The 17839-nt window shown below is 37.1% G+C and overlaps 1 protein-coding gene across 1 annotated transcript in view; it reads right to left on the bottom strand.

Annotated features, from left to right (window-relative positions):
* Window positions 1-8033: 8033 nt before the first annotated feature.
* The window catches only part of DNAJC5B (DnaJ heat shock protein family (Hsp40) member C5 beta), a gene marked incomplete at its 5' end in the record, with an annotated part of 20262 nt that continues 10456 nt past the window's right edge, over window positions 8034-17839 (bottom strand). The window contains one exon of the mRNA XM_019632683.1: window positions 8034-8230. Within this exon, the coding sequence (XP_019488228.1) occupies window positions 8136-8230 (95 nt within the window). The remainder of the gene's footprint in view (window positions 8231-17839) is intronic.

The following is a 17839-nucleotide window of genomic DNA, read 5'->3' on the forward strand; positions in this document are numbered from 1 at the left end:
AGTTGACACACATCTAAAGTAAAGTTTTCCTGGGGAGTAACATCTGTGAATGGAAAAGGGGTGGGCACAAGATTAGGTAGGGGTAGCTATTAATGGAGACCTGACAGTCTCTGCCAGCCCCCTTGTTAGCTGCAGAGCAATTATATTTCCCTTCAGAGGAGTCCTGAGTTGAGCAGAAATGCCTAGGCCCTTGTACAACCACCTTGTTCAGTCACTGGCCAGAGGCTGATAACCTTGGATCCTGAAGGAGTTAATACCTGGAGGCTGTCAGTTAACCACCCTCCTGGCAACTGGGCAGAGAGACCTTTCTTGAAAGGCAAGCTAGCAGCAAATCGCTGTGGTTGCCATGTGTACTACATGTATGTAGTTTTCAGGAAGGACAAATGTAGTTGGAAATGTAAGATCGTCATGGAGAGGCAATACAATACAGCTGTTAACATCATGGACTTGAGAACCAGCCAGCTCTATGCCTTAGTAGCTGGTGATCTTGGCCAAGTTACAAAACCTTTCTGTGTTTTAGTTTCTTAGTCTGAAAAATGGGGAATGGTAATGCTGATAGTACTTGTGTCATAGGTTGCTGTATTAAATGAGTATATAAAGCTAATATATAATATACATCTCAGGGCAATGTCAGTTATGAAGTACTACAGCTATTGGTTATTATTGTTCATTTGACAGATTTTTTTTTAATTTATGAAAGAATGAATCATATTTTTCAAATACAAATGCACCTGTGATAGTAAAAGCCATCTCTTCCCACCTTCTTTCAAATTCTTTAGTTGGTGGAGGGAATATGTTGAACTCTAAGAGAGAACTAAGAAAAGCAGAAGATAAGCAGGGAAATAAATCATTTTTCTTTTGTATTAAACTTCATCCTCTTACTCAGAATAACATGTATCTTTCAGATAAAATTTTTTGTGGCTAAAAATTAATTTTCTAGTATGCTATATATTGCGTTTAAAGATAAATTCCATGCTAAATACAACAAAAACTTGTGAAAAGAAGGCATTTTATGTAAAACTGTATGCTAGTAAGTTAATCAATGCATAGACTTAATATTTTTCATTGCCCAATGGCTTTCATTTGTTCTCTTTAAATGTAGGTTAGCTTTAATATATTGCTTTTGAAATTGTAACAAATAATCCTGAAAAATACCAGGTTAGTAAATAGTTACTCTATACATGTTCAAATAGAACATTCTAAAAAAAAAAAAAAATGTTGGAATTTTATCCCCTAAGTGAAAATCTGCACCAAAAAACTTCCCCCACTTATTCTTCACCAAGAAAGAAAGTGATGATGTAGGTCAAGCGAGTAGCCCCCCTGGACAACTTTTAAGTTTTTCTATAGAAGTTTTAAGTCTCCTCTTCCCCAGTTTCTTAGCCCCTGACTTTGATTACTCTTCTAATCAGTTTCTGAATCCTAGACTAAAGATTGCTCCTAGACTGAATCACAGAATATCTCTCAACACAACCCTGGCTTTAGATAACTACTTAAAAGCCTGTGACTTCCCAACATTCCCCAAGCCATCCTGGACCTAACTCTTGGATAATCCCATCCCAGAGACTAAATAGGTTGTAACATTTCCCAGGCCAGTATACTTGTTGATTGTAAACATTAAAGGCTAATGTTCTTTCCAAACCCATAGCCACCCAACATCAATAGATTTGAGCTCTGCTCATTAAGAAATTTATTAATTAAAATCTATTTTTCCTTATCCAGGGGCCTTGGGGATACAGAGGGCACCCCAGCAAGATTGCCAGTTGCAACCAAAGAAGCCAACACGGTCTTCCAGGCGGATCTCGAGACCCCTTCATCTCATCTGAGATCAGATAGGTGAGAGTTCTGTGAATCCCCCAATATGCAGGGACAGTTCTATGCTCCTGCCCAGCAGGAAGTAGAGCCAGAAGAAAAGACCTTCTGTCCCTCAACTTCCCATAGAGATTTTATGGGGATCACGTATCTCAAGGGGAAAACAAGACAGGCCGCTAGAGGCAGGCATTGGGTCTCTGCATTTCTGCACTTCCCATAGAATGTGACCTCCCAAAAGATCTCCCCTCTCCACACAAAACTTCTCCTTTTCATTGTAATTATCTACCCCTACAGGGAAACAAATGGGTACAAAATACCTGACTGGATTAGACCAGTCACTCACACCTCCGCAGTCAAGACCACAATGGCCTTCATTTCACCTGGGCCTCATTATACCATTATTATAATATCATACATATGCCTGGAAATCATTAATATCATCATAACAGACTGAATTCTGGGAAGGAACATGCGCAGTCTGAAAAGATGAGGTAATAAATAGCCTGTTGTCAATCACAGATGTCAATCAAATGGTCCCACACCCAGAGAGGAACAGCCCATTCTAGAGAAAGAAGGGATTAAAAACTCCAAGTCCTGGCCAGTCAACACTTTTTGAGCATTTTGAACCTTGCCTCTGCTTGGGGCCCACTCCAAACTCTTTGGAGTGTACTTTCTTTTCTAATAATGGGCCTTGAGCCATTCTCTACTACTGTTCGGGCCTGCTTCTGTTTCCTTGAAATGTATTTTTTTCTTCTAATAAACTCCTTTTCTGCAACTTTACCTCTCTGGTCTGTGTGTCCATTTTTTGGCTACATGACACCACGATCTTGGTGCACACAAAATCACACATCTAAAAATCCTGTTTCAGTGATGAAACTTTGTCTGAGAAGAGATGAGTTTGGACATCTCAGGAGTGGAGACACTTGGCTGCCAGAGCAGATTACCCAGAAGTAAAAGGCAAAAGCCCCTCACTAGGTAAGATCCCCTCTTCCTGGCCCTGGGGACAAGCATGTGTTTTGGGGGGCTCTAAGGTGTTGGAGAAGCTGATAACCGGCTACTAGAAAGTTCCGCTGGCAGGCCACTGGTGAGCAGAATGTGTTAACAGCCATCCGGTAACTGCTGATTTGATTCTAGGAGCTTAGTTTTGTTTCTTGGGGACAGCCCTGGGTCAACACGAAAATTCCAGAAAATTGTATCACACTTCCCTGTTCATTTGGCACTGAGCATGTTTAAGTCGCCTTGGAGAAATGCTTTTCTTAGAAATGGCATATGTTTGAGAATTAATCAAATAATCAACAGGTATGCATTGATTTCCTACTTTGTTTTTAGCACCGTGCAAAATACAGATGTAAACTCTGATTCTGGGAATCACTGCTCATTTGAGCCTCCTACAATTTGGAAATGGATTTGTGTGACAGAAACTGGTTATATATGACTTAATCTAAATTTCTGGCCTTTTCTAGTCTAGAGCTGCTCAGGAATAATATGAAGATGAATGTGACGTAAGTGCTTAGGAGGACTGCAGGCTGGGAAAACGGGGGTTTGGAGAGGAGGATCCTTGTTTCTTGAATAAAGGTTTTCTCTGCTTGGAGAAGGACTGATGCCCTGGAAATGGTTGTCTGTATATCAGTGAAAATTAAGGGAGGGCAGGCTGGGGAAATTTTTTAAAAAGTTAATTCTGTAATTTGGTTAGAGGCGTGAGATTGAGTGCTAACATATTAATTTTTGTATTAATTTAATGCTAAGCTTCCCTAAAAATGAGGATTCTAGCAGCTTTTGTGTTTCTAGCAGTAGGGATTTCTCTATTCTATGACTCAGGCTAATTTACTCATTTAACAGGTATTCCCTGACCATGTACTACGTGTCAGGCACTGTTTTAAATTAAGCACTAAGGATTCAGCAGGACACAAAAAACAGAGTAAAAACCTTTGCCCTTGTGGTGTGGGAGACAGATAATAATCCAGATAGAAAGTATGTCAGTGAAAGGCAATGAGGAGAAAAAGCAGAGAATGGGAAGGGTGAGGTGACAGTTCTAGGAAGAGGGGTCTGGGCAAGCCTGTGGAGAAGTGATATTTGAGAAAAAATGTAGGGAAGTCTCCTGATGCTCAGAGTACATTATCTGTTCTAAATCAATTTGACTCTGACTCAAAGCTGCTGTTAACAGGCCAGCAAGAAATTTATCTCAGCCAGGTTTTGGTTTCCCTCGCTTTGGTAGGGCTGTTAAGGGGTCTGCAGGGGTTTATGTCTTAGTCCTCCACGTGAGTGAGTTTCTGAGTGAGTTTCGAGCCCCGAATCTTGCTCTAGCCTGGTTGTTCCCGAGGTCTCAGTGTCTGACCCTGCATGGTTCCTTTCAGGGCCCAATGTGGGCACAGGAGTCTTTTTTTATGGCTACAAAACCATGACTTAATTTTGTCCCCTAGGCATCCAAGTGTTACCTCATCATAGAGGTTCTTTCCTGTAGGGACACAAGTCTGGGCTACTCTGGGACCTCCCCCCAAAACTTCCAAACCCATCTTTGGTCTAGAGGCCACTCATGATTGGGGTTCTTCTCTTCCTCAGATTTCTAACATCTTTCTAATGGCCCTTCTAACAGCTCAAGCTCCCAAACAAAAGCCTGGGTAGTTGTTTTCCAGGCGTCTGACTACCTTTGTTTTTAACCTCTAAGGCAATGGTAGCAAGCGAGTGACCTTTTTAAGGTGAAGCTCAGTAGAAAAGCCCTCATTCCTTTGAGCTCCCTAAAGCGCTAAGGACAGAACAAAATTAATATCTCAATAAATTACCTACCATACATTCAAATAATGAATGTGGTCACTATAAATTATTTCCGTTTGTCAATACACTTGGAGAATTGTTTGAAAAATACTTTGTTTGCCCTTCACCTATTAGCATTGTGATTATTTGTGCTTGAAGTTGGGAGCGGGGAGACATTTGTTTAAGACTATTCTGTTACCTCGTCTATTTTCAATCTCTCTCCTTCCCCACCAGTTGGAATAGAGTCACAGTAGTTCAGTTTATCTAAAAGACCAGTAAATGTTAAAGTAGAGAGTTGACAGTAGTGAGCAGAGAGATTAGGAAACTAAAACAGAAATGAGGGTCAACTGGAAGAATGATGGAAGTGGGAGAAGGGAGGAAGACAGAGGAGATAGAGTACTGAGAAATGGGGAAGAGAAGGGCAAAGGAGAAGAAGGAAGTTAAAAAGACTCATTTAACCAGTGAATAAAAAGAAAAAAAATAAGGAGTATGAAGAAACATACTCATACTCATACAATTCTGGAGGTCAGAAGTTTGACATAGATGTCACTGGGCTACAATCAAGGTGGTGCTGGGGCTGTGTTTCTTTCTGGAAGCTCTAGAGGAGAATCCATTTCCTTAGCTTTTTCAGCTTTTAGAGGTTGCCTACACACCTTGTCTCATGGGCCCCTTCCTCTTCCATCTTTAAGTCATATCTCCGACCGTTCTCTGCTCTTCAGTTCATCTCTCTGACCATTCTTCTGTAGTTACATCTTTCCCTCTCCATAGCCAGGAAAGATTCTTCATTTTTAAGGACGCATGTGCTTAGATTGGGCCCACTCGGGTAGTCCAGGATCATCTCCCCATCTCAAGGTCCTGAGTAAGCACATCTGCAAAGTCCCTGTTGCCATGAGAGGTGATATATTTGCGGCTTCTGGGAACTAGGACATACACATCTTAGAGGGCCATTGTTGTGCATACCACAGAGATCATGTAGCCTTAACTGGAACCCTCTCTGTAGGTCAGAGCAGTGCATTACCAGGTAAGTGGATTTCCAGGCTAGGCCATGTCAAATGTGTGTGAGCCTACATACCACTTGAAATGTAGAAATAGAATGTCATTTATTCTCAAAGAATTAAGATATATGTATTTTGGTAAAGAAAAATGCACATTATTAAAATTATGTTCTAAAATAAGACAGCAAAAAAAAATAAATGGATGACCTATGAAGCTTTATATGAAATCTTAGAGGCCAGGGTTAGCTTGTGGGCCGCTAAAGTGGGTGGTTCATTTGACCTTGCATGAACCAGGGCCACCGCAACCATGCTGAGGATTATGGTCGGTACATCCCTTCTTTCCTTGATGCTTTTCTGATAAGGTGCTTGTGGATTCAGAATAACTGCTGTGATTCCAGATGGGAGCTCCTGTTGACTCCCTACAAGACACTTAAGCAGCCCCTCCTCAGATGCAGAGTTCATCCTTGTTTCTATGGAGGTAGCCAAAGGGGCGTTCTGTGGAATTCACTCTCTCATCCTTAGGCATTCCTGTGCTCGCATTCGCCACATATCATTGTAACCAGAAACTAGCCCTTTGTAGGAAATATTTGCCAGAACCCCTCCAGGAATTTAATTTCATCATCTGATTCTAATTCATGCCCTGTTCTCATTTTGTACCAGCTCTCTGGGCAAGCTAGGAATGTAAGTGAAAAATCCTGTGTGGGAGAGAAAAATGAGGTCTGGGAGAGAAACGGAAGATGAGCTTTGTGATGTGCAGGTTGCTATTCAAAAATAGGCCTGATTTTTGCCTGGAGTCCTTAGGAAGGAAATGTAGTGATTCAAATGATTCACAGGTGGGGTATTTATCTTATTGTTCCCTTCAAATGGAAAGTAGCACTTGTTTCTTGAGTATAGGGTTCTGAGCATTTGCTGGTCACTAAAGCTGTTAGTACTGGGCGTCTTTCTGGGTCTTGTTAGGCAAGAGTTTATATACATAAGACGTCACATTACATTTGTCTATGAGTATCCACATATACAAATTGATGCAAGACCACTTATATTTGTTAAACAGCTGACTTTTCCGAGTTCTTTCACCTCAATTATTTCATCTGATCTCACAGCAACTTGGAAGGCAAATTGAAACTTGGCAGAGCAAATATGAAAACAGAGTCGTTGGGAGATTAGCCATGTTATTCTCATCTCACTTGGTCAAATTGCTAGTTTGAACTTAGTGAACAAATTGCTAGTGAGAACTTAGATCAGAACCAAATTTTTCAACTTTCAAACCAGGGCTCTTTCTACTTGATTATGTTGATGAAAAAAAAATTCCAATAACTCAAGAGTTAGAGCAGAGTTTTAATGACGTCAGAACTGTCAGAACCATCACACCATTTCTCACAATGTGTATTTAACTTCAGTTAACTGTAATTTGGTGATAAGAAACAAAGAAAAAAGAAAATGACATTTCATAATATTATATAAAAACATAACAAGATCTTGAAAAATGCAATGCTATATAAAGATCTAAGAAAGACCTAGAAAAACAAACACTTTTGCTGCTGTACTATTTTAGAAATAGCACATGGTTTCTACCATATAATGAATATGAGGCTCAAACAAGTAAATGCAGAGATGACCTCTAAACTTAAATGTTCAACATGCACAGGGCTGAGCGTTTTCTGGTCAATGTAATTAATCCCACCAAAAATGGGGTAAGTGATATGCCTTTAAATTTAAATTTAAATTTAGGCTATAGAATTTAGAATTCTACCCTTTACCTCATGGTTTGTTTTGTTTTTGTTTTTGTTTTTTTATTGTTTAGTCTGGCTAATCTAGGCCAGTTGTACAGAAATTATTTTTACTTAAAAATGGTCAGCACATTGTTAGGAGCTGGTTTAGGCTCAGAATGATTTTCTGGATCATTTATAACATTTAACCAGGTTGAAGTTTTGTTTTTGCTGCCAATTGAAAAGTACACACAAAACCTGTTCTTCCTGGGTTTACTGGTCAGTTTTCAGTGAATGACAATTTTTAATCTTTCTAAAATATACTTTAAAATAATATGGTTTGTCTTTTTTTCTTTTTACCTAACAGTTTCTTCCTGCCTCTTGAAATTTCTGTAGCCATATTGAATATTGACAGGAAAGATCTCCACACACATGAAAAATTTCTCCTAAATGCTCACGTACGTTTTGCTAATGCTATTTATGGTAGAGATGAATATTGCCGTTAGCTAAATAGATGAAAAGTGGCCTTTACTTTGGACTACTACTTTAGTCTGTAAGGGATGAGGTCTGGCTCACATAAAGGGCAGGCTTATAAAGCCTGTCCAGTGCCACTTTCTTACCTCATGCAAGGAGCATAAAACAACTCTTCAGGCTTTTACTCATTGAACTGGAATGTGTTTCATTAGGAATTCTATTCAAAAGAGTGAATGTGCATACTGAGGAAGTTATGTAGCTATTATCTTTCCGTACCTAAAAATAAAATACAAATATGGAAAAGTTCACAGCATTTCATGTCCCCTACCTTCCCCCCATGACCACCTGGAGACATGGCTGAACCAAGAGGAGGCACTGTGGACCCTCATTGGGCTCAGTATTAAGAGTCTGTGCAATAACTTCGAGGTCCTTCTCTGATTAGCTGTGTTTTCTCATTTACATTTGAGGGCTGGAGAACAACAGGAAAGTCCGCATCTAAAAATAAACAAAGCAAAGCAATGAACACCCTCTTATCATGCTATGTTTCCTTTAATGGGGCAAGTGGCAGATATTTTTGTTGAAATGATGATTTGCAAATCAATTCTATTTGTAATATATTGAGGCTACCTACCCTTTATAGGACTGCTGAAGTGGGGAGACACAGTCTTGACTCTTCATTTAAGATCTATCAGTTATACAATTACAAAACCAAAGCAACTGAACCTAGCTTTCACTTTGAAGCAATTACTAAACTTAGTGAACTTGAGCTTTAGTTTTTACCGTCCCGTGGGAATGAAGACAGGTTCACTACATATGTCATATAGACTATATATGTGTGTGTGTGTGTGTGTGTATATATATATATATATATATATATATATATATATATATAAAATGCCCCTAAAGTTGTGCAGTACACACTTGTATATATGGTCCTGGTTGGGAGAGGTAAAACCCAGAGCTTGCTTAGGCGAAGAGTCTAATAGGAAGCGCCCCACATAAAGCTAGCACCCAGCATGGCTGTGTGCTCTCTAAACCACCATGCCTCCAAATCTGCAGGGGATTGGTTATTCTCGAGTGTTGGTGCTGAGCTGGGGAAGGAAGGAGTGCCCCAACACTGTGTAATGTCAAGCCAGTCGGCACGCTGGTTGCCGGCCCACATTTACCACACCTGTGTGTTCTGAGAAAGCCCAGGCTGGTAATTTAGTTTAAAACGGTCTAGTGCAAGACATGCTCCTAAGCACTAGCTAATGTGAATGGCCCATCAACCCAGGCCTCAAGAAGCACGACAAAATTGCAAGAAACATGAATTCGTAGTATAAACAGATAGGAGAGAGGAGATAGGAGGAGAGAGAATGAGAGAGAGAGAGAGAGAGAGAGATTGAGAGATTGAGGAGGAGGAAAGGAAACATTACACATACAAACATGCATACTGAGTGAGAACCAGTAGAAACACCAGAAGGCCAAATCAGACCCAGAAAGACTTCAAATCCTACACTTACCAGGCACAGAATTTAAAAAAAAAAAAAAAAAAGTTGTTTTTTAAACCATCCAATGAATTTTGAAATTAATAAAAATGAAAACATCTGAAATTTGAAAAACTTGATGAATGGTTTAACAACTAGAGAATTAGTGAAGTGGATGACAGATTTGAGGAGATTAATCATAATATAACACAAAAACAGAAGTAAACTATAAAGGAGGTTAAAAGACACAAGGAATAGAGCAATAAGATCTAACATATCTAGTTAAGACTTTCATAAAGAAATGAAGAGCAGAGGTAATATTTGAAGATTTAATGGCTGAGAATTGTCTAGAATGGATTAAATATATCCATCCACAGCTAGGATAAATTAAAGAGAAACTCATATTTCAAATATCTTAGTGATATTGAAGAACGCCAAAGACAATGGTTTTGAAAGCAATCTTCTCAGTAGCAAATATAGAAGCTAGAAATAAACTAAGGAATTATATTTTCAAAATGCTAAAAGAAGGTTTCTATCAACCTAAATTTATTGACAAACCCTCTTATTGTTACATTTCCTTTTTTTTTTTTAACCATGATATACAGGTATTTTCAGACAATAAAAACAGAATAGTGCCACCAGAAGGCCCAATTTAAAAGGTATAATTCAGGCAGAAAGAAAGTGTTACCAGATGGAAATTTTGTGCTGTAAAAAGGAATGATTAGTAAAGAAGATGGTAGACAAGTGAGTAAAACTAAATGATTATTGAGTATATAAAGCAATAATAATTTATGAGGCTTAAAATTAATTTAAAATGAGTACAATGATAGTGTATAAATCAGAATGGAGGTAATCAGAGTTAAAAGTATTATGAAGTTTTCGTAATGTTCAGGAGATGGTAAAGATAAGAATTAACTTTAAACTTTAATAACTTAAGTATTCTTGATAAATTTCTAGGGTATCCCTAAAAGAATAGGACAGAGAATATAATTCTCAAACTGGAGGAAGGAAAGAAATAGAATATGAAAAACATATTCTATCAATATAGAAGAAAGAAAAAAGAAGTAAAGAAGAGAGAAACAGAGAAAATAGTCAATTTAAAGTGATAATTATAATAATGAAATATTAACAGAAAACATGTATATAATATGTACGGGCCCAGCACTGTTCTCAGCAGTATGTACTATGGATATTGACTCACTTCATAAGAGCCCTACAAGGTGGTATTATAGCCATTTTGCAGTAAGGGAAACTGAGCCACAGTGTTTAAAGTAATTAGACTGAGTTACACAGGTAGTAATGCAACTGGTATTCACACCTAGGCAGTATTTCTTAGTATCTGTTCTCTTAAAGACAACACTATACTATCTCTCACAAAAGAGCAAGTTAGTATTAAAAATCAAAATACATCATTAATTATAATAAATACAAGTGGACTTATAATTATACTAAATACACTGTTTAAAAGAAAAATATTGTCGGGCTGAATAAATCCCTCCAGTTATATGCTTTTTACAAAAGACGCATCAAAAAAACAGAAGGACAAAAAAATAAAAACTTGAGAATAAAAGGATGGAAACATTTACCACACAAATATTAACAGAAAGCAAGCTAATATAACTATATTTTAACAGACAAAATAGAAGACAAGCATTGCTAAAGGTGGAAGGTAACTACATAATAATCAAATGTTCAATTCACCAAGTAGCTATAAAAATTCTAAACTTATATATACTATTAACATATCCTCAGGGCCAGTGAAGCGATGTCCTCCACAACTAGACTGAAGATCAAAAAGGACAGCAACTTGTCTGTTTCTCTTCCCCGATGCTGTTCCCCTCCCCTAATTCCCTAATAAAATCTTTTATAAAAAAAACCAAAAAACATATCCTCAAAGTATATTAAGCAAAAATTGACAGAACTTTAAGAGAAATAGAAACATTCGTCATCACAGTGGAAGATTTGAACACTTCTCTCAGTCACTGACTCATGAAGCAAGCAAAAATATCTTTAAGGATATAAAGAATTTGATAAGTATAATGTTGTGGACTGAACTGTGTCTGCCCTCCCTGCCTCCTAAAAAATTCGTATGTTGAAGTCCTAATCCTCACTCAGTACCTCAAAATGTGACCATATTTGGAGAGAGCTTTAAAGAGGTAATTAAATTAAAATGAAGTCCTGTGGGTGGACTTTCATCCAATATGGATTACAGGTGTCCTGCCAAGAAGAGGATATTAGGACACAGACACACACAGAGGAAAGACCATGTGAAGACATGAGGGAAGGGTGTTCGTCTACATGCCAAGAAGGGAGGCCTCAGAGGAAACCAACCCTGCAACATTTCAATCTTTGACTTCTAATCTCCAAATTGTTAGAGAATAAATTTCTGTTGTTCAAGCCACTCGGTCTGTGGTTTTTTGTTATGGCAGGTTTAGCAAAGTAATACATATAATATAAACTAGCTTTATTTAAGTAGTCATATATGGAACAGTGAACCTAATAAAAGCAGGATGTATTGTTTTGAAGCCTATAAAAATTTAGCTCTAGACTATAAAGCAATCCTTAAGACATTTCAAAGTATTGTATCATGCTGTCCTCATTCTCTGATCACAGCACAGTTAATTTAGATACAAACAACAAAAAAGAACCTGGAAAACCCCCACAGGTTTACAAATTAAGACACATATAGGCCTAACTTATAGATCAAAGAAAAAATTGTAATAGAAGTTGGAAAATATTTAGGAATCAGATTATAAGAACACTATAAGAACATATGTGAAGCTAAACTGGTACTTACTTATAGGAAAATTTATAGCCTTACTAGCTTTATATCAGGAAAGAAGAAGGGCTAAAAATTAAGAAGTGTAGAAATTAAGAAGTCAGAAAATTAACAGAATAAATTAAGAGAAACAATAAAGAGCAGAAATTAATTATGTAGAAACAGATATACACAAGAATCCGTAAAGCCAAAAGTTATTTATTTGAGAAGAATAAGATTTTCAAATGTCTGGTGAGAATCACTAAAAAAAAAAGAAAGCAGGAATAACCAATATAAGGAATGAGAAATGGGACAGTAATGCAGATCTATAGATGCCTAAAAGGTAATAAGATGCAATTCTGAAGAACTAATTTTTTAATAAAAAAGAAAACAAATGGCCTATAAATATTAAATGCATTGAATCAATAATTTAAAATGTCAACAGTCCCACAGCCCAGAAGGTTCTACTAAATCTTATAGAGAGAAATAAACCCAATAAAACATAATGGGTTTATCTCAGGAATACAAGATTGTCTTAATGTTGGAAAACCAATTCATATAATTCTTTACATGGACATATTAAAATAGAAAAACAGTGACTATCTCAATTGATGAAGAAAAAAGGTATTTCATAAAATTCTATACCCATCATATCAAATTCTAACAAAATAGGTTTAGAAGACAATTTTCAGCAAACCTCATAACTATGATGCAAACTTGAAAGCATCTTTTATTTAACATTTTACTGATAGTCTCAGCAAACACAAAAGGGCAAGAAAAAGCAAAAAAATTATAAGGGATGGGAGGGAAGAATCAAAGCTATTACTATTCACAAGTGATATAAACAGTTATATAGAAACCATAAAGAATTTACAGATAATTAGAAATAGAGTTTAGTTAGTTTCCTGGATTCCAAATCAATGTTAAAAAGTACAATTCTATATACCAAAAAAAGTGAAAAGCTGATATACATGCAATTTCATTTATAATTATATAAAAATGGAAAAAGTATTCAGGAATAAAGTAACCAAAGATATATAAGATATATGTTTATTGAAAACCAGTAAAGAAGACCTAAATAAATGAAGAAATATACCATGCCACATATTAGAAGACTCACATTCTTAAAGATGTCAGTTCTACCTAATCTACATTGTCACTGCAATTCTAACCAAGATCCCAAAGGTTTTGTTGAAAAAACTTTTGTTAAAGAACTTGACAAAGCTGCTTCTAAAATTTATATGGAAAAGCAAAAGGCCAAAGATATGTGAAACTCGCCTAAAGAACAAATTGGGAGAATTTGTCTAAACAGTATTAGGAATTGTAATAAATGGGCCTAGTATTGCATACAGATAGACAAAATAACCAATGGACAAGAACAAACCAAGAAACTGCTCCATATATCCACTGAGAATATATGCCAAAACCAAGACTAGAAATCAGTGTGCTGGGACAGTTGTTTCTATATGGAAAAAAAATGAAATTGGAACCCTATGTCATACCACATGCAAAAAATTAATTCCAGGTGATTAAACATGTAACTGAGAACAGGAAAATTATAAAACTGTGAGAAGACCATATAGGAGAACACCTTTATATCCTTGGCATAGGAAAAGATTTCTTAATCAAAACACAAAAATTATTAAACATACAGGCAAAGATTGATATTTTGGCTACATTAAAATTAAGAACTTGGGCTTATCAAAAGACACCATAAAAAGTGAAACACCAAGTATAAATTGAGAATGCATTTTAAACAAACATAATCAAGAGTTAATACCCAAATATAAAAAAAAATCAGTAAGAAAAAGGCAGATGTTATCATATAAAACCTGCAAATGATTTGAATAGACATTTCATAGAAAGATAAACCCAAATGACCAATAAACATATGAAAAGATGTCCAACTTTCCTACTAATCAAGGAGATAAAAATTAGTACAACAATGGTATACCATTTCCCACTCACCAGATTGAGACAAATTTATAATCTGGTGATGTCAAGTCTTTGCAAGGATGTGGAGCAACTGGAACGCCCATTAACTGTGGGAGTGGAAACTAGTGCAACAATTTTACAAAACAACTTGGTCTTATCAAATAAGTTGTAGACGTGCATACCCTTTGACTAAGGTATCCCACTCCTGTGTATATACTGTAACTCTAGCACTTATGCACCAGGAGAGGTGTACAAGAATATTCATACAACATTGTTTGTAGTGGCAAAAAAGTGGAAACCACCCAAATATTCCTTAGCAGTAGAACAGATAAATAAATGATGGGCTGTTCTTACAGAAGAGTGGTATACAACAGTGAAAATGAATGAATACAGTCACAATGTGAATGTATGAATCTCAGAAATGTGATGTTCAGTAAAAAAAAAAAAAGGGGGAGTAGAAGGATAATTGTTGAGTATAAATCCATTCATTTAAGTTCAAAAATATGCAAAACCAAGCAACTTACTGATTATGAATATAAACATATATAGTTATAATACTAAAAAAGAATAATAAGAAAGTGATTACATTACAATAGCCAAGACATGGATAGCAATAAACTAAGTGTAAGTAGATAGATAAATGGAAATGTGGTATATGAAGTTGGACAATTAAATTTGCGAATTCATCCTAGAAAAAGGACTATATAGCTCATTACTGACTATCACTGTGGTCACCTTCAAAGTACTCCCCTTGTGAAGCTATGCACTGACACCAGTGCCTAGTCCACCCTTCAAAGCAATTTTGGAACTTTTTCTGGAATGGCCATCAGAGTTGTCATTGTATTACTCTCGATGTCCTGTCATCAAATTGTCTTCCTTTCAATATTTCCTTTATCTTTAGGTAAAGAAAGAAGTCATTGGGGGCCAGATTAGTGAGTAGGGAGGGTATTCCAATACAATTATTTGTTTACTGGCTAAAAACTCCCTCGCAGACAGTGCCTTGTGAGCTGGTGCATTGCCATGATGCAAGAGCCATGAACTGCTGGGGAAATGTTCAGGTTGTTTTCGTCTAACTTTTTCACGTAGCCTTTTCAGCACTTCCAAATAGTAAACTTGGTTAACTGTTTGTCCAGTTGGTATAAATTCATAATGAATAATCCCTCTGATATAAAAAAAAGGTTAGTAATATTGTTGCAACAAATTCGGGAACTTAATTGTCACACCTCGTATATACACAATGCAATATTGTTCATCCATAAAAAATAAGGAAATGCACTATGCTAAGTGAAACAAGTCAGAGAAAGATGAATGCTGTATGATCTCACTTACATGTGGATCTAAAAACAAAATAAAATCCAAACTCCTAGTAAAAGTTATCAGATTAGTGGTTACGAGAGGCAGGAAGAGGGAAGAGGTAAAATTGGATTAAGGTGGTTAAAAGGCACAAATTTCCAGTTATAAGACAAATAAGTACTGTGGGTGTAATGTACAATATGACGGCATAGTTAACACTGCTATATGGTATATTTTAAAGTTGCAAAGAGAGTAAATCTTGAAAGTTCTCATCACAAGGAAAAAAATTTTTCTTTTTTCTTTTTTTTTGCATCTATATGAGTTGATGGATTTAATTAAAAATTGTGGTAATTTTCACAATACATGTAAGTCAAGTCATGATGCTGAGCACCTTAAACTTATAACAGAGTTCTATATGTGAATTAAGTACCTCAATAAAATTGAAAGAAAACAAATAAAATGATTACAAATGATTTAAGATAGCAGTTACCTCTGAAGAGGAAAAAGCAAAGAACTTAAAACAGAATGGCAATATTCTTTTTCTGAAATATAGAAAGTTAGGTCATAATCTTTGTATGCATTAAATGTTTAATAAAAACAATAACAGATAAATTAGTTAAATGAATTACTGCCAAAACCCCAACTAGTAACTATTGGGGTTTGAAATGGGGCTGAGCCCAGAGCCCTGGAGCAGCATACTGCTGTCTCCCAGGTAGCTGGCATAAAAGGCTGATAATCAGCCTTCCCGTTTCCCCACACTGTGCGTGTAGGCCTGTGGGATCATCCTTCACTCCCTGCCATGGCTGAATTTTCAGGGAACAAAGAACCCTCGTCTGCAGGAAGGGTGTTTAGTTTCTGTAGTCAAATCTTGGTCTACCCCTCTCCTCTACGATTTACGTTTTTAAACTGAGGTGAGAGTCACAGAACAAAATTAACCGTTTTTTAAGTGAACAATTTACTAGCATTTAGTACATTTAGAATGTACTAAATGTCTAATTCACTACCTCTATCTAGCTGCAAAATATTTCCCCAACAGCAAACCCAGTACCCGTCAGGCAGTTGCTCCCTGTCCGTCCCTTCCCCACAGGCCCTGGCAGCCTCCAGTCTGCTTTCTGCCTCGATGGTTTTGCCTGTCCTGGATATTTCGTACAAATGGAATCACACAATAGTTGTTCTCCTGTGTCTGGCTTCTTTCGCTTAGCACAATGTACGTGTTTCAGTACTTCTTTCCTTTTTATGGCTGAATAATATTATTTCACCTCTCTCTTTTTTTTTTTTTTCACTTTTCTCCGCAGAACCTCCTGGGTTCCTCTCAACTTCTTTACCAATCCCTAGTTAAATCCTACTGCTCTTGGTCTTTAGGGAACTGTCCAGGATTCCAGCTGTTTTTCACCTATCACACTTCACTTTGATGGTATGCACCTTTGTCTGAGCATATTTCAGTTTGGCGCTATTTGCGTATATGATCTCTGCACAACTTCTGCTCCATTCAATTCCATGTTAAAACTACTCAATAGAGCAGCGCAGTGTGACAATGCCTGCCTCGCCTGACATCTGGAGCACCGTTTGCCTTCTTATCCACAGGATACAGGGGATGTTGTGCCAAGTGCTTTGCTGGATTTGCAAGATTCACCCCTTCTAGGGCTCCCCTTCCCCATGATTTCCTAGCCCTTAACTCTTCCTCACTCTTTAAGTCTTCAGCTTTAAATGTCACTTCTTCAGGGAAGCTGTCCTCCCCTGTATCCAGGTCAGGTCTCTGACCGTTCACTATCACAGTCCCTGTGCTTCACATTTGGCAGGCTTATTGTTCCTGTAAATTAACTAACTCTGTGTATTTGTTTAATATTTGTTTCCCAATCGCCTCTGCTGGATTCTTTTCTCTAGCCCCTAACATAGTGTCAGGCAAATTTTAAGTGCTCAATTAACATTTGCCATTGAAAGGTTATCTTGATAAACCTGTCTAGTAAATTTGCTCACTGAACCATGGCAACAAAAATTGAAGAAACCTTGGGTCCACTCTGAGCTGCTTCTGGGGCCATTTGAGCTGACTCACTTGTCCTACTCCCCTGGCCCAGGGCCTGGATGATGCTTGCTTGAACTTTTCATATAAAGAAGCAACAAAGGACTTTGGACTAGTTGCAAGAATTATTTTCCATGAATCATTTAGAAATTGATTCTTTTTGATTGAGGAAAAGAGGGTAAGAAGGAGATTGAGTGAGGGTTAGTGAAATTAGAAGGATGAATTTAATCTCTTCCTGGGTGCCCTTTTCCTGGGCAGTAAAGTATGATGAATGCTTAACAGCAAATGGAGTAAATGTCTCAATATCTTGGCTGAGAGCAAGAGTCTAATTACAAGCCATATGGCCTCTTCAGCTCAGTGGCTGTGAATTTATTTGGGTTTCATCCAGGTGAGTAGCAGGAACAGTTAAGCAATCAACAGATTTTTCTATGCGCTGAATCTCACATTTTGGGATCCAAGGTCACTATAAAATTTTCTCCTTTAGATACTTTATTCTCTCTTTTTCAAAAAAAAAAAAGGAGGGGGAGGGGATCATGACTCCACAAGAAATTTTTAGGGTTTAACCAGGAGTTTTCAATCCACTGCCTTCAGTTTATGGAAAACAATGAATTTATCTCTTGTGTTTTGGGTTT

This window comes from Hipposideros armiger, unplaced genomic scaffold, assembly GCF_001890085.2.
Source record: "Hipposideros armiger isolate ML-2016 unplaced genomic scaffold, ASM189008v1 scaffold_1164, whole genome shotgun sequence".
Classification (NCBI taxonomy): Eukaryota; Metazoa; Chordata; class Mammalia; order Chiroptera; family Hipposideridae; genus Hipposideros; species Hipposideros armiger.